Genomic DNA, 24,604 nt, shown 5'->3' with positions numbered 1-24,604 from the left:
TGGATGCATATGAAAGGCGGATAAATAATCAACATATACGTTAATTATTTCTCCTGCTAGTAAGGCTTGAATTTTTAAATTTTATACAAGGAGTGATGTGGTGCAGAGGTAAAGGTATTGGACTTGCATTCAGGAGGAGCGGGCATGAGATTTCTGTGTGAACACCCAGGCTTTGTGTTGATGTTTACACTTACTAACAATCTGTATTGCGTATTCACTGAGTATGCTAGCAGTGAACAAGAAGTACAGAATCGTACTGTCCAAGAGTAGTCCAGGTCTTAGGCGACAGTTGTTATCACAAAGCAACCGGTCTAATATGCAGATACAGGGAGCACCAACGAAAACTACCATTCCAAAAACAGTGCTCACTTATGTCAAGCAGTTCAGTCATGGGATCCTACCAGGCGACGCAGCAAACACTTCAAGGGTGTGGCCTCTTCCCAGCACTTGTCTTGTGGCAGCCACTCGCAGCTCACAGCACTATTGGCAGTGTGGGCAGCAAATATGGACTGATTTCAGATATTGTGATAACTCCCGTTTCGCTGTCTGAATCAGTTACATGCTTTGTTTCTCCACAATTCCCCCAAACCACCTAAGCCTTATGACAGGATGGTTCCTTTGAAAACGATGTGACCGTTTGCCTGTCTTGTCCATGTTCAGTCTGAATATGTATTCAGTTTCTGGTAATCTGCTTGTACATGGACATTAAATCTTAATCGTCCTTTTTTCCTTCTAAATTGTATAAACATATTGTTTGGAGGACACGTTAGTCTTCATGTATTTGATCGGTCAAAGTAGAAAAGGCCTGAACTAATGAAAAAAGATGGCAAGCACTGTCAGCTGCTTGTGACACTGGGTACAGATATACCATTGGAATGAGCATTGTTTCCCTCCCTGACAGACCCTTATCTTTTTACCCACACCCCTCAATCCTATGGAACATATTTTGTACTGTCACAATGCTTCTCACTCAGTGCAGGTCCTCCACATTTTAAGTGAAAGTACAGTGCTTCAGAGCCCTTTCATAGAAGAATATCAGCACATAGAAATTGTGTTTTTTAAAATGGTATCTATTTTTTGTCCTTTTAGCAGTCCATCATTAATCTTTTTAATTTAAAATGAAAAAAGTCCTCATGTTGTTTTTTCCCTCATCTTTGGTAGATTTTTAAGAATGCTCTTGGCCAAAGAGTGTAGTATTGTACTGCTGCCAGCCCACCCACTGTCCATATGAGGCAAGCAGGAGGTCATAGGAAAAAAAAAACAACTTTGCCATGAGCTTAGCTTCAATATACAGTGTGATTCTGTACCTCTTGCTCACTGCTTGTGTGTACAGTGAATATGTACTAAAGACTGTTAGTAAGTGTAAACTTCAACACAAAGCCTGTGTTCACAAAGAAATTTGATGCCCGCTCCTCTCGAATACAAGTCCAACACCTTTTTTACCTCTGTACCATGTCACTGCAGCCTTGCTAGCAGCTTAGCATCACCCTGAGATTCTCACACAGTTAGAGTACGTCACTGTTTGTTTACATGTCACAGAACAAAACTTTAAGATTATACGCATTTGCCCTGTTTTACAAATATGTTTGTTTGTAGCAACAATGGAGAATAATTGTTGTTGAAACAGAAAAAAATCACCGTGAGAAAACATGAGTGAACGATGTGTTCATGAGAGAACAAACCAGCCTCTCTGCTGCTTCTATTGTTCCAGCCACTGCAGGAACCGAAACTGACGCTAGCCCGGCAACAGTTGAAATGCTTAACTCTGTTTTCAAATGTTCCTTTGCAAAGAAAAACCCATGAGAACTGCCCCAATTTAGTCCTTGTACCACTGAAAAGATGAATGACAAGTATTAGTGTCAGTGGAGATAAGAAACAGCTGAAATTGTTAAAATTGAACAAATCTCCAGGCCCCAATGGAATCCCTGTCAGATTCTATATTGAATTTGCGGCTAAGTTAGTCCCTCTTCTAATTATAATTTATCTTAGATCCCTTGAGCAAAAAACCTATGCCCACTTCTTGTGAAAAGGCACAGGTCACACCTGTCTTCAAGAAGAGTAGTAGAAGTGATCCTCAAAACTACCATTCAAAATCCTCGTCATCGATTTGTTGTAGTATCTTACAACATATTCTGAGCTCTAACATAATGAGGAATCTTGAACAGAACAACCTCCTCGAAAACATCGATCATGTGAAACCCAACTCGAACTTTTCTCACGTGATATACTGAAAGCTTTGGATGAAGGCAACCAGGTAGATGCAGTGTTTCTCTATTTTCAAAGCATTTGACTCAGTACTGCATGTATGCTCATTGTCAAAAGTACAATCATATGGAGTATCAAGCGAAATTTGTGATTGAATTAAGGGCTTTTTGGTAGGGAGGACACAGCATGTTATCTTGGATGGAGAGTCATCATCAGATGTAGAAGTAACTTTGGCTGTGCCCCAGAGATGTGTGTTGGGACCCTTGCTGTTCATGTTGTATATTAATGACCTTGCAGATAATATTAATACTCAGGCTTTTTGCACATGATACAGTTATTTATAATGAAGTACCATCTGAGAGAAGCTGCATAAATATTCAGTCAGATCTTGTAAGATATCAACGTGGTGCAGAGATTGACAACTTGCTCTAAATGTTCAGAAATCTAAAATTTTGCACTTCACAAAACGAAAAAATGTAGTACCCTATGACTATAATATCAGTGAGTCACTGTTGGAATTGGTCAACTGATATAACTACCTGGGTGCAACACTTTGTAAGGATATGGAATGGGGTGCTCACATCGCTTCTGTTGTGGGTAGAGCAGGTGGTAGTTTTTGGTTTTTTGGTAGAGTACTGGGGGAATGCAATCAGTCTACAAAAGAGAATGCTTGCAAATCACTCTTGTGGCCCATCCTAGAATATTACTCAAGCATGTGGGTGACTCGTACCAGATAGGACTAACAGTGGGTATTGAACATATACAGAGAAGGACAGCATGAATGGTCACAGTTTGTTTAATCTGTGGGAGAGTGTCACAGAGATACTGAAGGAACTGAACTGGCAGACTCTTGAAGACAGGCATAAACTATCCCAAGAAAGTCTATTAACAAAGTTTCAAGACCCGGCTTTAAATGATTACTCTAGGGACATACTACAACCCCCTATGTATCGCTCAGTAGGGATTGCGAGGATAAGATTAAAATAATTACTGCATGCACAGAGGCATTCAGACAATAATTCTTCCCATGCTCAATATGTGAATGGAAGAGAAAGAAACACTAATAACTGGTACTATGGGACGTACCGTCTGCCATGCACATCACGGTATTTTGCAGAGTATAATTGTAAATGTAGTTGCACATTTCCCATCATGATGTAGTGACAGTGATAAACTGCACCATTCAGTTTTCTAGCGCAATATGTCTATCTTCTCAACCCAAAATAAATGACACACAGAAACACAATATTTCCCCATTATTGTTCTTATCTTCTGTTCAGTATTAAATGGCAGATTACTTAAATCTAGTGTAATGACCTTCTTTTCCCTCAAAGTATAACACAAACTGTGTTTTTCTTTTCTTTTCTGTTGTGCCATCTCCAGGTGCTTGGTGCAGTGGTTGTGTTTGACAGCTGTGTTTTCTGTTTTACGTCAGACAATTGTGAAATTGCAGTCGGACCTGCTTCTTGCAACTGTAATGTTCAATGTAATTATGAAAATGCCAGACCACTAGCAACTGACAGAAGAAAATCAATTATCATCATTCCACTGAATTTTTCTTTCTCAGTCACATAGACCCTAAATTACATTCACTCCAGGGGTTGTCTCTCTCCTACGTGGGTATGTATATGGCTGGTGTGAGGCTCAGAGCTATTGCAGTACTTTTATCTTCATTTCCCATGTTGCAGTTCTCTGTTCCCCTCTTTCAAATATCTTATCAGATTCTTCTGAACCCCGTGTTAAGTCTTCATGTCAACCTGTTCCTTAAGTTCTGAACTGGACTTGCACCCTTTTTCTTTCTTCTATCACAATTCTGGTAAATTAAAATCTAATCCCCATTTTCGGGTTTGAACCACCTTTTCTCTTTTTTCAAAATTTTGATGGTAGTGCAGGTCATTTAGGAAAGGACACTTCAGATGGCACCAAATGCATAGCATATCATGACCACCACCACATCCCCCATACGTGGACAACTACTCCTGCCAAGCAGCCCAAGCAGTAATGAATCCAATGTGATGGGGGTCGTCGTATGTCCTCTCGACCATAGCTCACTGACAATCCATGACCCGTACAGTTGGTGCCCGAGCTGTTAAACCCACCCCATCCCTCCTTACATAAGGGAAAGAGTAGGTAGATGCCTATCCTTTTATGTCACCAGGACTCTGAGCAACGACTATCAAACCAGGTGGACATGCTGGGTGATGGCCATGGTGTTAGCCCTTGACCAGTGTAGGTGGCATTATGGTGGACACCTTAATATTTAGCATAAATATTTAGTTATGTTACCACGATAGCCCCCAAATGTTGAAGGGATTGACCTCATTTGCAAATATATCATCACACCAACAGCTTGTACCCCCTGTCAGCTTGAAACTATGTACATCAGTTCCTGACAAAAATTGTACATCCATCTGCATATTTTAAAGCATTAACCAATGTATAACCCCCAACCTTTAGGCAGTTATTACATGTAACAGATGTAATCTTAAGACCCCCCTGCTTTGTAGAGTTTGCTCTCATACAATCACTCCTTCCACCTTCTCCCTGCATCTCACTTTCTCTTTCTCTTCCTCTCCCTCTGCCTCCAGCCTAACTGTGAATTCCAACTAAAATTGTTATTTGTGTATAATTTTACCACTGTAGCCAACATACTTATTGTACTGGAAGTTTATAATGTGCCACCTGGTTGTATAAACGAGTATGAAGTTTAAGCTACATTAACTTGTCAAAATAGGATTTATATATCACCAGAAATATTTATACCATCACATGCATTCGACGCCTCAAAACAAACATCTCCAAAATCCTTAAAAAATTTATTCTGTAATAATGTTGTTACTATGTATATTATTTGTACTTTGTGATAATGTTTTCTCTTCTGCTATATGATATCTGCACCATATAGTTTCCAAACGCCATATTTTTTTTTATAAAATATGACAGTATACATATGATGTGTTACAACAGTGAAAAAAACCTGTGACGTCTGTAGGTATTCTATTTTACTTATTTTATTTTTACTGTTAGATAAACATGTAGTTTATTGTCAAAAGTAACCCAAAACCATGTTCTGAAATAGTGTTTTGTTTCTCCACTAGACAGTGCCACAAGTTACTCAAAAACATTGTAACACAACACACACACACACACACACACACACACACACACACACACACGTCATACTAATAAATGTAAATCCATCTGATGATGGAGGTTTAAACCTTTGAAATGCATCGTGGAGAGAAATAAACAGTGTCTGGTGACAGTAAACTTGTTGTTTCATTCAATGTCAATAACAGTCACAGTAAAACCTAACGTAAAATGTTCTTATTTAAAGTAGAGGAAACATTTAATGAAGTTTGAAATTATGTGTAAAGTTTGATGCAAGTCACTAAGTGCTCTTATTCTGAAATGCTGGATGAATATGATCTGCACATTGTCAACACCTACACTCTGCAAGCCACTGTTAAGTGCATGGGAGAGGGTATGTCCCATTCCATTTATGTATGGAGCATGGGAAGAATGATTGTTTAATGTCTCTGTGTGTGCTGTAATTAATCTAATCTTGCTATCACGATCCCTGTGTGAGTGATACAAAGGGAGTAGTAGTACATTCCTAGAGTCAGTTCTTGAAACTTTGTAAATAGGCTTACTTGGGATAGTTTATGTTTATCCTCCAAAGTCTGTAGTGCAGTTTCTTCACCACTATGTTTATCGTCCAAAGTCTGCAGTTCAGTTTATTCAGCATTTCTGTGCCACTTTCCCATGGATGAAACAAACTTGTGACTACTTGTGCTGCCCTTTTACTTTACATGTGACTAAGCCTGCATGATTGTTTCATTCCATGTACCTACTAAGTGTTACACCCGGGCATTTATTTGAGTTGTCTAATTCCAGCTGTGACTCATTGATATTACAATCGTAGGATTCTACACCGAAGCACCAAAGAAACTGGTATAGGCATGCATATTCAGTTACAGAGATATGAAAACAGGCAGGATACAGTGTTGCGGTCGGCAATGCCTATGTGAAAAACAAGTGTCTGGTGCAGTTATTTGATCAGTTACTGCTGCTACAGTGGCAGGTTATCAAGATTTAAGTGAGTTTGAACTTGGTGTTATAGTCGGTACATGAGTGATGGGACACAGCATCTCTGAGGCAGCAATGAAGTGGGGTTCTATCATATGATCATTTCACGAGTCTACCGTGAATACCAGGAATCCTGTAAAACATCAAATCTCCGACATTGCTGCGGCCAGAAAAAGATCCTGCAAGAACGGAACCAACGATGACTGAAGAGAATTGTTCAATGTGACAGAAGTACAACCTTTCCGCAAATTGCTGCAGATTTCAATGCTGGGCCATCAACAAGTGTCAGTGTGTGAACCATTCAATGGAACATCATTGATTTGGACTTTTGGAGCCAAAGGCCCACTCGTGTACCCTTCATGACTGTACAGCACAAGCTTTACGTCTTGCCTGGGCCCATCAACACCGACATTGGACAGTTGACCTGTTGATTACTAGAAACATGTTGCCTGGTCGGATGAGTCTTGTTTCAAACTGTATCGAGTGGATGGACGTGTACGAGTATGGAGACAACCTCATGAATTCATGGATCCTGAATGTCATCAGGGGACTGTTTAAGGCCCTGTAATTGCGAGGCCTTATGAAGTTGGAGTGATATGGGACCCCTGATATGTCTAGATACAATCCTGACAGGTGACACGTATATAACCATCCTGTCTGATCACCTGCATCAGTTAATGTCCATCATGAATTCTGAAGGACTTGGGCATTCCAGCAAGACAGTGCGACACCCCACACGTCCATATTTGCTATAGAGTGGCTCAAGGAACACTCTTCTGAGTTTAAACACTTCCGCTGACCACCAAACTCCCCAGACATGAACATTATTGAGCCAAACTGGGATGCCGTGCAATGTGCTGTTCAGAAGAGATCTCCACCACCTCGTACTCTTACAGACTGCCCTGCAGGATACATGGTGTCAGTTGCCTCCAGCACTATTTCAGGTAGTTGAGTCCATGCCACATTGTGTTGTGGCACTTCTGCATGCTTGCAGAGACCCTACACAATATTAGGCAGGTGTACCAGTTTATTTGGCTCTTCAGTGTACGTTTCTTTTTTGTTTTGTGGAGTACACAATTTTGCATTTCTGAACATTTAAAGCAAATTGCCAATCTTTGCACCACATTGGAATCTTATCAAGATCTGACTGAATAATTGTGCACCTTCTTTCAGATAATACTTTATTATAGAAGACTGCATCATCTACAAAAATTCTAAGGTTACTATTAATATCATCTGCAAGGTCACTAATATAAACATGAACAGTAAGAGTCCAAAAACACTTTCCTAATGTGCACCCGACGTTGCATCTACATCTGTCAATGACTGTCCATCCAGGATAACATGCTGCTTGCTCCCTACCAAAAAATCCTCAGCCGAGTGACATTTTCTGCTTGCTACCTCATTTGATCATAGTTTTGACAACAAGTCTGGATGTGCTGTTGAGTCAAATGCTTTCCAGAACTCAAGAAATGCTGCCTCTACCTGACTGCCTTGATCCAAAGCTTTCAGTATATCATGTCAGAAAAGCTGGGGTCTGCATGATCAATATTTTTGAAATCCATGCTGGTTGGCATGGAGGAGGTCATTCTGTTCGAAATACCTCATTATGTTTGAGCTCAGAATATGTTATAAGATTCTACAACAAACTGATGTAAAGGATATTGGGTGGTAGTTTTGTGGATAATTTCCACTATCTTCGATAAGGCTAGAAGCTGAAGCAGTGAATTAAAATTTGTGCCACGGCTGGCACTTGAACCCAGTTCTCCTGCCCACTAGGTAAATGGGTTAACCCCTACTTCACTGAAGCAGTACGGCTACCAAAGCTGCATGGACTACCCTAGTCCAATTTTGAGTTAAATCCTGCGTGTACCTCCATCATCAATAAGGATAAAAGCTGAAGCAATGAATTAAAATCTGTGCCACAGACAGGACTCGAACATGGGTCTTCTGCTTACTAGGCAGATGTGCTAACCACTACACCGCCATAGTATTGTGACAAGATTTCCCCATTATATACAAGGCTGAGGTGCTATTCCAGTGCTGGAGAGCCTCAGCAATACTGTTGACTTAATAAGAGGAAAATGGGTTGAAGGTGTGAACTGAAGTTTGTGTTAGAGAGAACATTGGTCTAGGGTAGCCTGTGGTAGCCACAATACTGTGAAAATGTAGTGGTTAGCACATCTGCCTAGTAAGCGGAAGACTCATGTTCAAGTCCCAGTCTTGACAGAAATTTTAATATTTTAATCTATTGCTTCAGTTTCTATCCTTATCAAAGATAAAGTTTAGATTCATACGTATCCAGGAAAATGTAATTCCATCAGATCAGCTTCTACTATCCTTCTTGCAAATTGATGTGAACTGTGCTTTCTTCCGAATGCTGAGCATCCCCCCCCCCCCCCCCCCCTATAAGGAACTCCCGTAGATTGTAGTTAAAAGGGGGGCTAACTCAGCCGCAAATTCACTATAGAATCTGATAGGGATACCATAGACCCTGGAGCTTCGTTCAGTTTTAACAATTTCAACTGATTCTTAACATCACTGACACGAACGCTTATTACACTAATCTTTTCAGTGGAATGAGGATTAAATTGAGACAATTCTTGGTTTTTCCATTGCAAAGGAACATTTTAAGATGGAGTTAAGCATTTCAGTTTTTGCTTTACTACCCTTAATTTCAGTTCCCACCTCATTTGTGAGTGACTGACAGTAATCTAGATGCCACTAACAGCCCTTACATACAGCCAGAATTTCTTTGGGTTTTGTAAAAGATCATTTGACAAGATTCTGTTACAGTTAACATTCAAAGCTTCACGCATTGCTCACTTGGTAGCTAAATGCATTTCATTCAGTGTCTTTCTTTCTATAGCCCAATGCTTTGTTTTACCTATTGTGTGGTAGTCTTTGTTTCTTTAGAAGTTTCTTTGCTGTGACTGAATCCCATGGAGGGTCCCTCATATTGTGAATTGTTCACCTGGATACATATCTGTCCAGTGCATGATCAGTTATTCTTTTAAACTTGAGCCATAGTTCCTCTACATGTTCCCATCCTGTGCTAAAAGTTTGAAGTTCCTCATTGAGCTATGAGTCTACTGATAGTTTGCTGAAGGTATGTATATCTTTCTACATGTTTTAATTATCCTGTGTATTTGGTAATGATTGTTGCCATAATCGTGCCATGCTCACTGATACCAGTCTTCATGTGGACATCCTCAAAGAGGTCAGGTATATTTGTTGTCATTAGATCTAATATATTTCCATCGTGAGTGGGGCTTCAATCTATCTGTTCTCAGTAGTTCTCAGAGAAGACATTTAGTAATGTTTCACAGGATGTATTGTCACACCCATGACTAACAAAACTGTAATTTTCTCAATTGATTGTTGTTTGATTAAAGTCTCCACCAATGATTACGGTATGACAGGGGAACTTACACACGAATGAACTGAGGTTCTCTGTAAAGTTTTTGGTTAGGTCAGGAGGTGTGTATGATGGGCAACAAAAGGATCCAATTACCATTTTATGCCCACTCCTGATACTGAGTCCTGCCCAAACAGACTCACATGCAACTTCAGCTTCTATCTTGGAGGATTTGAGTTTCTTGTCTACTGTGACAGATAAGCCACTTGCATTTCCCATTAACCCATACTTTCAATGTACATGTAAATTTTCTTCAAAAATTAGCTGGGTATTTGCTTGCAGTTAGTTAAGCTGCCTCGAGACATACTTTCTAACTGTTATATTTGTCTTACTGCATTAAAACTTTAACAAAGATTATATCTCTTAATGAGTAGATTATGAAAGTGATCTAAATTGTTAAGTTTGTTCAACTGTGCAAAATATTGAAAATAAAAGTTTTGCTGCCTCTGGAAGCCGTTAGCTTAGGAGACTGCAATATGACCTTGACCCATGAACCAGGATAAATGTTCAGATTACCAGCTATTCATTGTAATCTAATTAAACTATGGATATGTCACTTACAGGTCAGCAGCACATTCTGTTTTAGACCTACTACGCCCTGTACACCACAACTGAGGCATCATGGAGGTGTTTGCATGAACATTATTGGTAATCTCCTTGTTGAAAGAGATATTCCACCTTTAAAGATACACCACCAACAACTCTTAATTAGTTATATGGTTAAGATATATTATAGACTAGAAAATCCCTGTTTCATGACATTTTTCCAAAAGCCCAATATTCATCTCATTATGAATCACTTGAAAATGAAAAGAACAGCAGTTATTTGGCATGGTTAGTGGGTTGTTAAGTCCTTTAATTTATCACAACATTATAAATGCTGTTGACCACAGGCTTATTACACCTTGGTCTAGGAACTTGGTTCTGCTGTTCGTGCATATAGACAGTCCACCTCTCAAGTAATTGTTAACATGATACTAGCGTCTAACTCTCAAGGAGTAACAGGTTTTTGTGACTTCCAAGTGATGCTGAGAAAATTATTGGCACTACATGATCTCCCTTTTTTATTTAAAATTCTTCTATTTGCTGGAATTCTCATATACAAGTTTACATATTTAGTTTACTCAGAGTTTTAATAGACGAGAAGAATTACAAGCAGATAGAACAGCTGGCCAGTGCTTACTTCCAAGAAGTGAAATTTGTAGGACTGCTGATAGACACATGTAAAAGTGTTAATAACAATATGTAACTTTTGGAAATTATAATACCTTCCTCAGGAAGGAAGGAGGGATAGGTTGTGGCACGTAGGAAAAGAAGGAAAGATCACTTGGAGCATCAGTTGAGAAAGACTCACCTATAGTGAGGATGCAGTACTATACAAAAACATGTAATGAAGTCATCAACATATAGTGCAGTGTGTTGTCATAAAAGATGATCAGAAGATTTTAATATAGTATCACTTCAGAATCTGAAGCTTTTCGCCATTTAAAAAGATACCTCATTATTGGCACTGGCGTCTCCTGACTTTCCACCATCAAGCCTCCATAATTATTATAAAAACTGTTGTACCATGTGTATATTTCTCATGTTAAAAACTTGTAGCATGTTAGTAGACTTGGCTAGGACACTAAACTTGATGAGATTGTTCAGTCAGGACAATGGAATAGAATGGGACTTTGCTCATAGATGCACTGTCTTTCCGAATCATTTTATGCAAACATTTGTATGGTTCCTTTTCCTTGGAAAATACAGGATGGAATAATTACAATATTGTGATAAGGGTAGATCAGTGCTCACCATATAGAGGAGATGTTGAGTCACAGACAGGCACAACAAAAAGACTGCAATACATTTGAGCTTTCAGCCAAAAGGCTTTCTTCTAAAGCAGAAAATACACACACACTATCACACAAGCTCAACTCTCACACACATGACGAATGTCTCTGCTCATTGCCAATGTATAGCAGTCTTTTTGTTTTGCCTGTCTGTGACTCAACATCTCCTCTATATGGTGAATAGCAATACAGCCGTTACATAATATTACCAGTAAGTCAAACAGGAAATGATTATTTTATATATTTCTCACTGTTATTTTATTTTTAAAGTGAATTATTGCTGTTGTTATATTTGTTCCTGCCTTATAATTATTTACCATATTTAATTTCATTTACCTATGTCTTGCTGTTAACTTTTGCCATGATTTACGTTGCTTCTACCACATATCCATTTACCTTTACAGTGGTTTACAGATAAGCTAAATTTACATTTATTCTTTTTCTTTTCAACAGACTGGAAATCGCAAAGAAGCGGAAAAGTTAGTGAAGAACATCATAAAACTGGTTGTGAAGTTAGGAGTGCTCTACAGAAATGGGCAGTTCAGCAATGAAGAGCTGCATCATGCAGAACGCTTCAAACAGCGGTTTCATTCAACTGCCATGGCTGTTGTTTCATTTTATGAGGTGTGTATATATCTAAAGATATACAGTGACAGCAGAACCTGTGTTCTGATGGATACTTTGTATTTGTATGATTATCACATAACATCGCAGATGAGAAGGAGAAGAATATATGAAAAATGTGACTAACCTTAAAAGAGATAGATTTTGGAAAAAGTGTTAAGGATGCTGTTCACAGTGATTTATTAATGTTAATTCATTCAGTAATTGTTTTTTGTAGATCTTGCCATGAAAAAGAACATGCAGGGACATGCTATGAGTCAAATCATGCACATACAAACAGAAGTAACTATTAAAAACTGCATTAATAATTTACTTTTGTTAAAACTGCTATAAACTATTTGTCCTTATTCAGCCTGCATTTTACAAAATATTGTAAACACCCCCCCCCCCCCCCCCACACACACACACACAGAGAGAGAGAGAGAGAGAGAGAGGGAGGGAGGGAGAGAGAGAGAGAGAGAGAGGGAGAGAGAGAGAGAGAGAGAGAGATCCTAGGAATTCCAAACAGGGGTGGCAGCTGCACGGGCTAGGAATAAGATATACGGGTACCAGAGCCGGTGAGGTGCAGCGCACAGTGAGGGTGATGTGGAGACATGGATTGGGAGGGGAGACAGGAAAGGGAAATTGGTGGGTGGAGGTTATGGGGACAGTGGGTCAGCAGAGACTGAGGCCAGGAGGGTAATGGAAGCGAAAGATGTGGTGCAAGGATCACTCCCATTTGTGTAGCTCACAAAAGCTGGTGCTGGAAGGAAGGATCCAGTTGCCACAGGTTCTGAAGCAACCACTGAACTTGAGCGTGTTGTGCTCAGCTGCTTGTTGTGCCACTGGGTGGTAACTTTATTTTCAGCCATAGTTTGGCAGTGGCCACTCATTCTGGTGGGCAGCTGGTTATCACACCAACATAAACACCTGTTCAGCAATTGCACCAGAGTTGGTATGTGTCATACATGCTTCATAGGTGGCCCTGCCTGTTATGAGACAGGATAAGCCTGTGACAGGACTGGAGTAGGAAGTGCTTAGTGGATGGATTGAGCAGATCTTCACTTGGGTCTTCCACGGAGTTGTGATACCTGTGGCAAGTGTGTGGGAGCTGGAATGTCATAGCCATCACATGCCTATATTTATACTGCCTAGTGGCTCCCTTCCATCCTACATCTCACATCATCTGTCCTGCAGTTTACATTTATATTGTCTCTCCTTTATTGTCCATCCTCATCTGTTCCTACCTTTTTCTTCTCACGTCTCCGGCCCTGACCACCGTGGTCATGTGTGACTTGTGAGACCTTGTGGCACCAGTCAGGGCCATTTCAACAGTGTTGCGTGCTATTCTATGAACCACCCATCAACCAGATCACAGTTACAACACTATTCTAGTAACAAACCACTAAATTTCATCTCCAGTTGACCCAGCCCTTTTCACACATTGCTTCCGTCAGAATTTTATGTCTTTCCTTTTTGGTTTCCACACTGACTATAACTTACATGCAATAAACCACATAGAAAAGGATGGAAGAAATTGTGGTGAGGGCAGTAGATAGTCCTGTGACATGAGTTAAGTTACAGGACTATTTTATTGCCCTCGGCACAATTTCTTCCACCCTTTTCATTTCCTAAACTCATGCTTTGTTATCCAGTTCCCTTTACAACTATTTAAAGCTTTCAGTTGTCTATTTCCCCATGTCATTTCATATTTTCCTAGCACCATCCCAGCCTAAATGGACCCTGCTCCATCTATCTGCATCAGTTCAGAAAAGTGCCCCTTTTCCTAGCTGAAGCCCAGTGCCACAACATGTTCCTTAAACGCAGCCTAAGCCATAGAATCCCCCTGTCCCAAATACCTAACCATAAAAATCCCTTTTCAGGAACTGAGCCTTCCTTTCACAGTGATCTTTATCTTTTCAAATTCTACCAGTCCCTATTCCTCACAAACCTGGTACTGCAAAAGCCCAACTCCATGGCACAGGCAATCCAGAACCATCTCTGCTCCCTCTGAAAAATACTGTTACTGTGCAATCCTGACTACATGCATCTTTTTTCCAGACATCAACTCAATTAATCTTCCAACATATGGACATTCTACCCTCAACTTACCTATCCTACCCATAGTGAAACCCCTCACCAATCCCTCATAGCACCCAGATCTTGCCTAGCTGACATTTTAAATTTGCCACATCCTCCTAAACTCTCTCCCTTGAAATTCAGAACCCAAACAGACCCAAAATACTGTTATTAACTTTCCACAAAAAAACTCAACCCCCCTCCCCCAAGTATTAATCCTATCCAAAGGTGTCACCTTCAGCCCTGCACCCAAGGTTAACCATGTGGAAACATCTCTTCTACAGCAAAAATTCTCTCCCATACAGGCTAGCCAACTATGGATGGTGTATCTGCAGTGACAAGAATTCTCTTGCCTAGTATGCTGAAATTCTCGCTAGGGACTCTACAGACAGGCACTACCCCCTCCCCCCCAAACCTAGTCTGCAAACAGTTTTCTCATGCCACATCATCACACTCCCCTAATCCTCCCACCTCCCCCAAGAATCAGATACAAAGAACTGTCCCCCTCATCACCCTCACCTAGAAAACTGAACAATATCGTATGGCAGGAATTTTTGGCTATGTATCATCACGCTTGGAATTAAGGGAGTTTCTACCCAAGATCTTTCCCACTCTTCCTAAAGTGATATTCCATTGCACTCCCGTCCTACGTCTTCCCGTGTTTTCTTTCCATTGCATTTATCAGCTCGCTTAAGTAAAATCATGAACATGAACATTTCTGTGTATGGCTGTTAACTGATTTCATTTGGTTGCAATGGGAAGTTTGCCCAATTGTCATTTACATATACATCTACATGGCCTGTAGCAAGGAGTACGTCGTGTACCATTACCATTACCATTTCTGGCTCACCTTCCTTACTATCCCATATCGTCTTTGCAGATGTCATTTAAAAACAATGATGTTTTGTTGAATTTTTAACCAATAAAATGTATTGATACCCACAAAGAGATTAACCCACACTGCTGGAATAACAGCAACTCAGAATCAGATTTGCGCCCCCCAAGATTCTGTTGCTGACCCACAAATGGTCTTGACTGAAGTAGTTCTCATTTAAGGGAATTCAAGTTTTCTCTCTCTATTTTTTAATCGATGTTTCCTGATGACACAAATAAAATGAAATGAAATGATCATACGGCATTCATCGTCTGGAGTTCCCACATGGGTAAGTTCGGCCAAAAAGTTACGAGTCTATTGAAAGGGGTCTAAATCAAACACAACAGTCACGGCAAAGACAATTATCAAATAGGAAACAACTGTGATCTAAAAAAACTCATATTACATAATTCTAAACAATTATCAATGATTAACAATATCATTTCCAAACAGGTAACTCACTGAAATGGATAAGCTGATTTAGAAACACTTGTATAAATGCTTAAAAAAATATTTTTTTAACCGCAATTTAATTTATCTTTGTTAGCATGCCTCAACAATGTATTCTAAATGAAATATTATGGAACGTACCATGGTTTACGTTTCTTGAAAGTGAATGTGAAGTTTATTAGGATTATTGGTAGCATTGCCACCTCACCAATTTTTGACAGGATTGTCTACATATTAGAGTAATGTCCAGGAACCTTTGTGCTGAATTTACACTTCATGAGAACAAAGTGAAACAGTGATATGTGACTTTTCCTCCCTCAGGTGCTAAACATGGTTCAGAACACACAATTTCCTGTTAAATTGGATATTATTTGGTAGTGAAGTTGCCAGCAGCACATTTCATGTCCAGCTTGAACATTTACGAATTGGAAATGATCATTGTTCTGAAAAGGTGTTTTGTGCTTCCTCTGATGATGAAAACAGTTCATCAAGTTTGTTCTGATGAAAAATGTTACAACAAAGAACCAAGAAGTTTCAACAAAAATTGGTTAGAAAACAAAGATTTTTTTCACGACAGATGAAAGAAAAAGACTTCACAGCAAAATGTGTAAATTTGCCCCATCATGTTTGTGATAAAATTTCAATGAAGAAAAGTTGTAGTGGCTCATCAGAAGACACAGAAACACATTCTGGCACAACAGCAGTGCCACAAAAATAAAATTGGCTAAGTGCTAGTACGACTCACACTCTCAGGGTTCCATACAAACTTAATTATGTATACAGATAGTTATTCTATCCGAAGAATCGAGAATATCTACAGTTTTGATGCTGGCAAGATATTGGTCCTTGGAATTCCATGAATGTCGTATGATATAACTATGAATTAACAATTTTCAGTTTTTTTTTCTTTAACTGATACTATAAAACTTTGCTTTTTGACAAATTTCATAATTCTATGTCAGTGGGAAGCACCCTATAACTTTTGATGAGTGAGTTTACGAGTACAAAAAACGTGACCTAATTGGCCATATCTTTAGACTACACTGACTTGGAAGCTTAAATCTTTTATGCTGCCAAGGACCACATACTTTAGTATGTGACATAAATTTCATCTTCGTACATATACCCATTCCAGAGAAAAATGGATCTTAATAGACAGACAGACAGACTGACAACAAAGTGACCCTATAAGAGTTCCGATTTTACTGATTCATGTGTGGAACGCTAAAAACAATCACAACTTTCTTTGTGAAGAAACGTATGTCCAAAGTCATGATACGTGCTGAAGTTGCATCTGTTTTATCGCATTGTAAAACCTGGCCTTAGCTACAAGTCACAGGATTATCATTGCATCATTCCTTGTTTCCAGACTTCAAACTGAGGAAATGTAAAACTGCAGGATACGTCAGAGATTGCTAGATTTTTATGAAGACTCTTAACCAAGTAAGGTCCTACAATGCTGACAGTGCTCTAGTGAACTATGGCAAAAAAATCTGTTTTTGTCTTACTGAAAAACAAAAATCCATTGACTTTGAGAGCCAATTGAAACTGCCTCATCATAAATTAATAATACTGTAAAACTTGGTCTTAAAACATTTGATTATGATGCTCGAGTTCTCAAAATCGACAGTGAATTTTGTTTCTCTGTTCCACATGTTCAGTCACTGAGAGAATTTTAGAGTTAGTGGAGATGTTTAAAATGGCACTCACTACATCCTGCAATTGACAGAATTGTATACTGCTGGCCTACCAGCTATTGGTTTTCTGCACTGTATGTTGCCCCAGTTTGAAACTGCCATTAGAAAACTGGAAAACAGCTTAGTTACTTCTGTTGAGTTGGACATAGTAATAAGCTACCTTAAGAGCAACCTAGATAGCAGGAAGCAAGATAAACTATTAGGAAAGAAATATAATGAAGCCGAGGAAGAAATAGCAAATCACAGACTTTGAGCTCTGAAAACGAGTCACAATCTTTTTTGACGCATTGCATTAATTATTTGTCACAAAAATATGACTTTTATGAGAACAATGTGTTCAGTCTTTTTGCTTAAAGAACAGGAAGATTTTCATCTGCAATGGCACTGTGTTTTAAAGGTTACCAACAAATTGAATTTCACCCTCAATGGAGATCAGTTATGCAATGAATTCTGTGATTTCCAGAAGGCATAATCTGGCCATGACAAAAAGTAAAGCAGAAGACCAGGTTTGGGTAGATTTCTTTAAGCAGCAGACCACAATTGACATCTCCCATTCTCAGTTGCTTAGCGTATGTTACACATAATTTCAGTTCCTGCCAGTAAATCATTTGGTGAAAGAATTTTCAATATGATCTAGAACCAGCGATCAGAGTAAAGAAACTGGATGTCCAGGGCTGTGGTGAAAAGAGAACTTCCAATAAAAGTGAACTTTTCTTAATGTTTTGGTGAATTCCTGAATCTTCTTAAAAAGGAAAAGGGGGGAGGGGGGCAGTAAAGGACTACCGAAAGCAGCAAAGAACTACACAAAATAGGCATTCAAAAATACAAAACAGTGGTCATGTTACTTTTGGACATTTTCTTCAAGATTTTTTTCTCTGTGTTTTTTTGTCTAGACTTTGAACTGGACTTGTTATATTGCATTTAAATGTTCATTAAAAAATTCATTCCTTGTTTAAATGGCAAATCTGTACATTACAAGTAAGAGCGAAAAAGAGAAGACTTTCTCTTTTATTTTTGTGTTAACACAATATTAAAACTACATTTTGGTATGTTTCAAAATTATACCTACAACAAATTCAGTACATTACTAATGATATTTATTGTAAAATATTAGCATTTTCTTCACTTCATTTGATTGAGGCTTTCTTGAAAGATGGCATCCCTAGTTAACAGTGTTTCCGAAGTGTAGTAATAAATGATAATTTGTTATTGTGTGTCTTATTATGTTTGCATTTACGTATTTTATAAAGAGGATAGTTAACTTGTTCATTTAGAGAATAATACTAGAAATTTAGGATATTAGATTTTTAAAACGAAACTGCCACCAAGTAAAAAAAAGATTAAGTGGCACATTGATTTCCTGTGCAAGTGCACATGATATAGTTGGCGTATTTTTTTCCACACTTATTCTTATTTCATATTTCAGGTGGATTTCAGTTATGATCGTATGTATCTTCTAACTGCCCTGGCTGAAGCTCGTACAGCGCTGGGTTTACTGGTTGGACGCCACCTTACTGACAAGAGCATCACACGAATTGACTCAATTTTCAACTTCTTTGGTGATCCCCAGTTCCTCGACACAGTATTTCGACGAGATTCTGAACTTCGGCCAGAACTAGGGCGAGTGGTTGAAGACATGAACCGAGCAATGGATGAAGGTGGCATGTAGTGACTGTGACATTCCCTTCTGGTTGTCTGTCAGCCTCAGGTAGTTGTGTGTGCACCAATAAAAGTAAAGGTACACTAGACTGTTGGGACAGCTTATCACCAGCGATGAAGATTATCTACCACTAGCTGGAACAAATGAATCTATTGCTTATTGAATGAGTACCACATGGTGTTAATATTGCCATAAATTGTATCAGCATTTTTTAAATATCTTGCCAGGTATATAAATTGTGAAAAAGAGGTTGGTTTTTGCAAATTTCTGTACTACCTCTGTAGAAGTACAGAATTCATTTTTCTCCCCAAAGATATGGCCTTGTAGGCAGCCACATTCCATATCATTGTTGTAGAGTGGTATAGTTGTCTGCTGAACTAAGTAGCATGAAAGCAGGTCCCAGTTCTTTCGCTGTGTGCTTTGATTTTTTCAAATAACTCACTAATGCATCCTCACATCCTTCTTACATTTCACTGGCAAATTTCACAAAATCAGTTTGATTTTGCTTAAAAAATTTGCTACAGTTTTATAACTTAGTAAAAAAAGCTACAAATTTCAAAATGTTGCTCAAAGCTTGTTTTTAAATAGTCTGTAATGACTCATTTCAGCTTTGTGTAAGAAAAAGTACTTGAATAGGAGGGCTACAGGTAAGTGAATACTTAACTCACAAATGGAGATACAACTGGCAAAGAAAAAATATACTGAATATGGATTCATCAGTTTTTGAACCCACCGTATGATTGTCACAAGTGAAGTTATTTGTCACTCCTACAGCTACAATAATTGTCATGTTCTGAATTTTGCACCTAGTTTTCCCCACAGTTCGAGCTATACTTCCCGGATAAAAATTTGTGTAATATAACATTTCATTAAAGAACTTACAATTGTACATAAACTTATCTACATGCAATCCCTATACAATATCAGCACCTTTCATTGCAAGAAGTCACTGCCATATTTTGAGAATTTATTTGATTATAAAGTTGTGTCAATAAACAAATATTTGCTGCATATATTTTGATAAACTATTTGACTAATCTTCTAGTAATGTGCACATCAAACTGTTTATGCACTGTGTCATTTTATAAAAACCTCATACAAGTCACTGCCTTTGTTTTGCTGATGGTTGTTCAAGCAAGTGAAATTCACAGAGAAATGAGATAAGATAAATTTATTATGAGTAACTAATAAATGTGTAAGATAACATTTTCCATCTGTTAATTTATGTACATACATATCACAAATGACCAAGGGACATCCAAAGTTTTGTAATGCATCTATACACTGTAACCATATAGTATTATAAAATGCATTAAATAGTGTAGAAGTGTCAAAAGAAACAAAAAAATACTTTCAGAAAAGGTATGTATCTCAGTGAAACAATAGGAATCTGTTTGATCAGCAACATTGTGCTAAAGCCCTGTGGACATTTTGAATAAAAGTCTTACAGTTTCACAGTTTTACAAAAAATTATAACAGTTAACCAAGGCACACACACACATACACTCTCTCTCTCTCTCTTTCTGCTAATTCTACTGCCTGTCCTATCTTAATATCTGGTAATGCCTTTGTTTGAAAATATTTTCTATGAGTGTGCTTACTTTCCATCTGCTAGTGTAATGGCATTGGACTAAGAGAGCTTATCTTGCATGTATGAAAATACAACCAACCATGAGAAACACTAGCTGGGATAGTTTTCATATCTTACAAGTTAATTTAAAAACCTTACAACAATATAGGAATGCATGCTCAATTGTGATCCTTGCTGTAATGGAACTGCCCCACTCATTTTGCTCATTGGTAGTGAAATCAAGTAGTATGACACAAGTAGTTATTTGTTTTCCAAGTTGTATGCATCCTGTTCAAAGCATGTGTGTATTCTGCTAACATGTAGTCGTAACTCCTGATCACTCCAGTAAAGAAGGCAGTAATTTTTAAATACCTTCCTAATTCCATTGACTCTGTTAAAAATCGAGTTAAAATCCATTTGAATAGAATAGTCACATGTATTGTGTAATATTGCCGACATCAACCCATTTTATTTCATAAGCATACAAGTAAGAGACTACCTTTTGGAAACCAAATAGTGCACGCCATTGGCCTTCTGCTGTTTGTACTGATGACAGATTTTACACTTGTCATAACTACAGGCATAAATGAATTCTGTAGATCAGCTAACCAAACATCAGTAAAATGTTATTCTGTCAAAAGTTACTTTGTAAACTACAGTGAAAATTTCACTTTGCTGTATTTGAGACTTGATGAAATGACATGCATTGTGACATAATAATAAGAGTGTAGCTGTCCTCTGTGATAACTTGATTTACTGTTTATGCACCATTCATGTGATAAATTGTGGGGGGGATTGAAAGGGAAAAGAAAGAACAAAAATTATGAACTTCAAAATTTGATGCTTCTATTTTACGAGGCTCAAGGGGAACAAATGGTTGCTGGTACAACAATGCAATAGCTATTTTTAATTAACTGTTAAAGCTCATGCAGAAGCATAGTCAGATCTAGATTTATGCTCCAAGATATACAGGATCTTTTTTTGTGCTTTCTTCATCTGTCAAATGAATTATTGTTAAGCCTAGCGACTACAGTGTAGAGGGGAGTGCATATCTTGTACGAAATTGTATTACTATGTCTATAACTATTTATTATACTTGATCCTGCTTGTTATCAGGTGTAGTACACAATGCACACAGTTATTTTTTCCTGTATGTCTACTCATTAATGTAATGTAACTGTTATCCTTTGTGCATATTATATTACTCCATACCTGTGACCATATACAAAATGAAGGCAGTACATTCCACTTCCATTCTATGCTAGTGTTTTTATAGTGCAAAGTTACGATTTTTGTTAAAAATAAGAATACAGGACCCGTATACTGGATAACTTCTTATTAATATGTCACTTTCAGCAATTTCAGTAACTTTAAATTGCATTTTCAGCTAGTAAAGACAAAATAAGATACTATATTTTGATACTGCACTTCAAAATAAGACAATAAAGAGTCCGCAGAAGGATACTGTTCCACATTGAGAAACAGGCTTGTAACAATAGTAATTTCTTTATAAATTAATATTACCATAGACCATTCACATTAATTTTCCTGTTACAGTTTTTACTAACTAAAATCATTGGAACAATTTTGAGGTCTATGATGAATATTTACATAAAAAACTGAAATAGAAAGCTGAAGTTAAAAGCTTGAAACTTAGATACAAGACCAAAATAAAATATTATACTAAATGGGCAAAATAAGGTAACAGAGAAGTGATGCTGTAACTTTCATATCCTTTGAAAGTATAGCATCTTTATTGTGGATGTTTCTTAATATCTCCCATCAAAATACCTTTGATTTCAGTTTTATCTTTTTTTTTTAGTAGTTTTGTTCTTACATTGAAACATTTTTTTATTCTACTTCTCATTGGTCTAAGGCATCTTCGTATTTTTAAAAACAAAACCATTACAGAACATTCATAGAAAAGTTCTTATTGATTCCATTTTTATGAAGCTTTTAATTAACAACTCATGCCAATTACTCAGGCAACCCTGATCATCAAATGAATTGTAATGCACAGGATAATTTTCATAGTGGTACTCTTGTACAAAACAGTAACACACATTGTCATTTTGACAGTTACTACCCCAGTTTATTTGGGGATGCCACTAAATCTGTTAACATGTTGCCAACTTTGACAGAAACAGTTTAAAAATGAATGGTGTAGATGCCATTACGTAAAGCATTTGCTGCTCCTCGTAGACCTCGCATCAGCAAATCAATACAACACCATCAGTCTTTTAGTGGAGTTGGCAGCTATCACAGCACCTAGTCTTTGACAAGGCAATGGTCATAGGGTATATACGAGGATAATCCCAAAAGTAAGGTCTCCTATTTTTTTTTATAAGTACATAGACCTGTTTATTTCTACAGTGGTTTACATCAGTTTACAGCTTGAAAATTTAGATATTTTTCAATATAATCACTATTTCTGTCAATGCATTTTTGTAGATGCTGTGGCAGTTTTCGTATGCCCATGTCATACCAGCTCACCGCCATGCTGTTCAGAAAGTTATGAACCTCTTCTTTCACCTCGTCATCAGAGCTGAATCGCTTTCTGGCCAAAGGTTCTTTTAACCTAGGGAACTGGGTGCCCAGTCAGGACTATAGGGTGGGTGGGTGATTATATTCCACTAAAACCGTTGGAGGAGAGCAATGGTTTGCCGAGCAATTCGTGGGCGAGCGTTGTCACGGAGAATGTGTACGCCCTTGCTCAACATTCCTATTCTCCAGTTCTGAATTGCCCGTTTGAGTTTTTTCAGAGTCTCACAGTAGCTGTCAGCGTTAATTGCGATCCCAGCGATTCTGCTCCGATGATGAGGTGAAAGCAGAGAATCATAACTTTCTGAACAGCATGGCGACGAGCTAGTATGACATGGGCATACAGAAACTGCCAAAGTGTCTACAATAATGCTTCAACAGAAATGGTGATTATGTCGAAAAATAGCTAAATGTTCAAGCTATAAACTGATGTAAACCATTGTAGAAATAAACAGATCTATGTACCTATAAGAAAATAGGAGACCTTACTTTTGGGATTACCCTTGTATGTAAAATACCAAGTCAGCCAAAAAGTTTGAAAATCATCCTGTGAATAAATGCAAGCAAGTCATTTTTTTAGCTTTTTATGCAGTTCCTACTACCAAGAAAACTATGTAAAAAACATTGGATGTTATGTTTCTTTCAGTAACTGAATGGAAGTGAAAATGCTGTAAAGGAAATATGTATGTTATTCCTCGAGGCATAAAAGATTGTTTGTTGTGAATGTAATTAATTGCTCAATATTGTTACTTATGTTGTCAACACTGGTCTAAATACCGAAATACATATGGAATTTTGTAATGCCAACAATACCAAATCATTTTTGCTTCTATTATTTATTGGCTACGTGCTCCACAAGTTAACTGACAGTTTTCGAGGACGAATTTTATTAGTGTGCTAAATATCAGTGTACACTGAAAACACTTTAGCACTGCTTCTAGTGTGAAGATCCATATTTATACATTTGACCAAAAAAAGACCATATCTAGTATAAGACTCTTTTGTATGAAAAAGTGTATCACAGTAATCTCACTATTGTAATGAATGTTTATAAGTCTGGTAGGATGCTTGTAAATGTATGATATTTGTAAACTTTTGTAAAGCACTGTTTGTATTTTATTGTTATTAAACCAGTCAGTTAAAAGTTGTAACTTCTGACCTGAAAGTACAGGGTGTTTCACATAAAACATGCCTCATGCTTGAGTTTCTAGTAACAATGAACTAACAAAAAAAGAATAGGTAATAGTAATGTTCAAAAACGTGTAGTTCCCTGTTTATAAGAGATGCTGGAACTGGTGGCCATGGGCATCCAGGTATTGCTGACTTCATGTGAAGCAATTCAATTAGTGATGATTAATTGGTACATGAGGTGTACATTTTATGTGGGACATCACTCAAACCTTGCACTTCCCACAGCAGATTTGCAAAACTCATAACAACTACAAAGTAATGCTATGCTCATTAAACTTTTCTTTTCTTATTTTGTTTGGCAATAGTAAGGTGCAGCAAAATTGGGGGAGGGGGGAAAAGGAATTGGGGGAGGGGGGAAAAGGGAGAGAAGAAAGTAGCATCAGACACTCAGC

The 24,604-nt window shown here is 37.9% G+C and overlaps 1 protein-coding gene across 2 annotated transcripts in view; it reads left to right on the top strand.

Moving 5' to 3' along the window:
* Nucleotides 1-24,149, top strand: part of LOC126198720 (tumor necrosis factor alpha-induced protein 8-like protein) — a 949,023-nt gene extending 924,874 nt beyond the window's left edge. For both annotated transcript variants that reach the window (XM_049935239.1, XM_049935237.1), the window contains 2 exons: nt 12,001-12,171; nt 18,677-24,149. In XM_049935239.1, the coding sequence (XP_049791196.1) occupies nt 12,001-12,171; nt 18,677-18,919 (414 nt within the window). In that variant the 3' untranslated portion in view covers nt 18,920-24,149. The remainder of the gene's footprint in view (nt 1-12,000; nt 12,172-18,676) is intronic.
* Nucleotides 24,150-24,604: the final 455 nt, after the last annotated feature.

This window comes from Schistocerca nitens, chromosome 8 (genome assembly GCF_023898315.1).
Source record: "Schistocerca nitens isolate TAMUIC-IGC-003100 chromosome 8, iqSchNite1.1, whole genome shotgun sequence".
Classification (NCBI taxonomy): Eukaryota; Metazoa; Arthropoda; class Insecta; order Orthoptera; family Acrididae; genus Schistocerca; species Schistocerca nitens.
The sequence above is the reverse complement of the archived record's forward strand: the minus strand, read 5'-3'. Positions and strand labels throughout refer to the sequence as shown.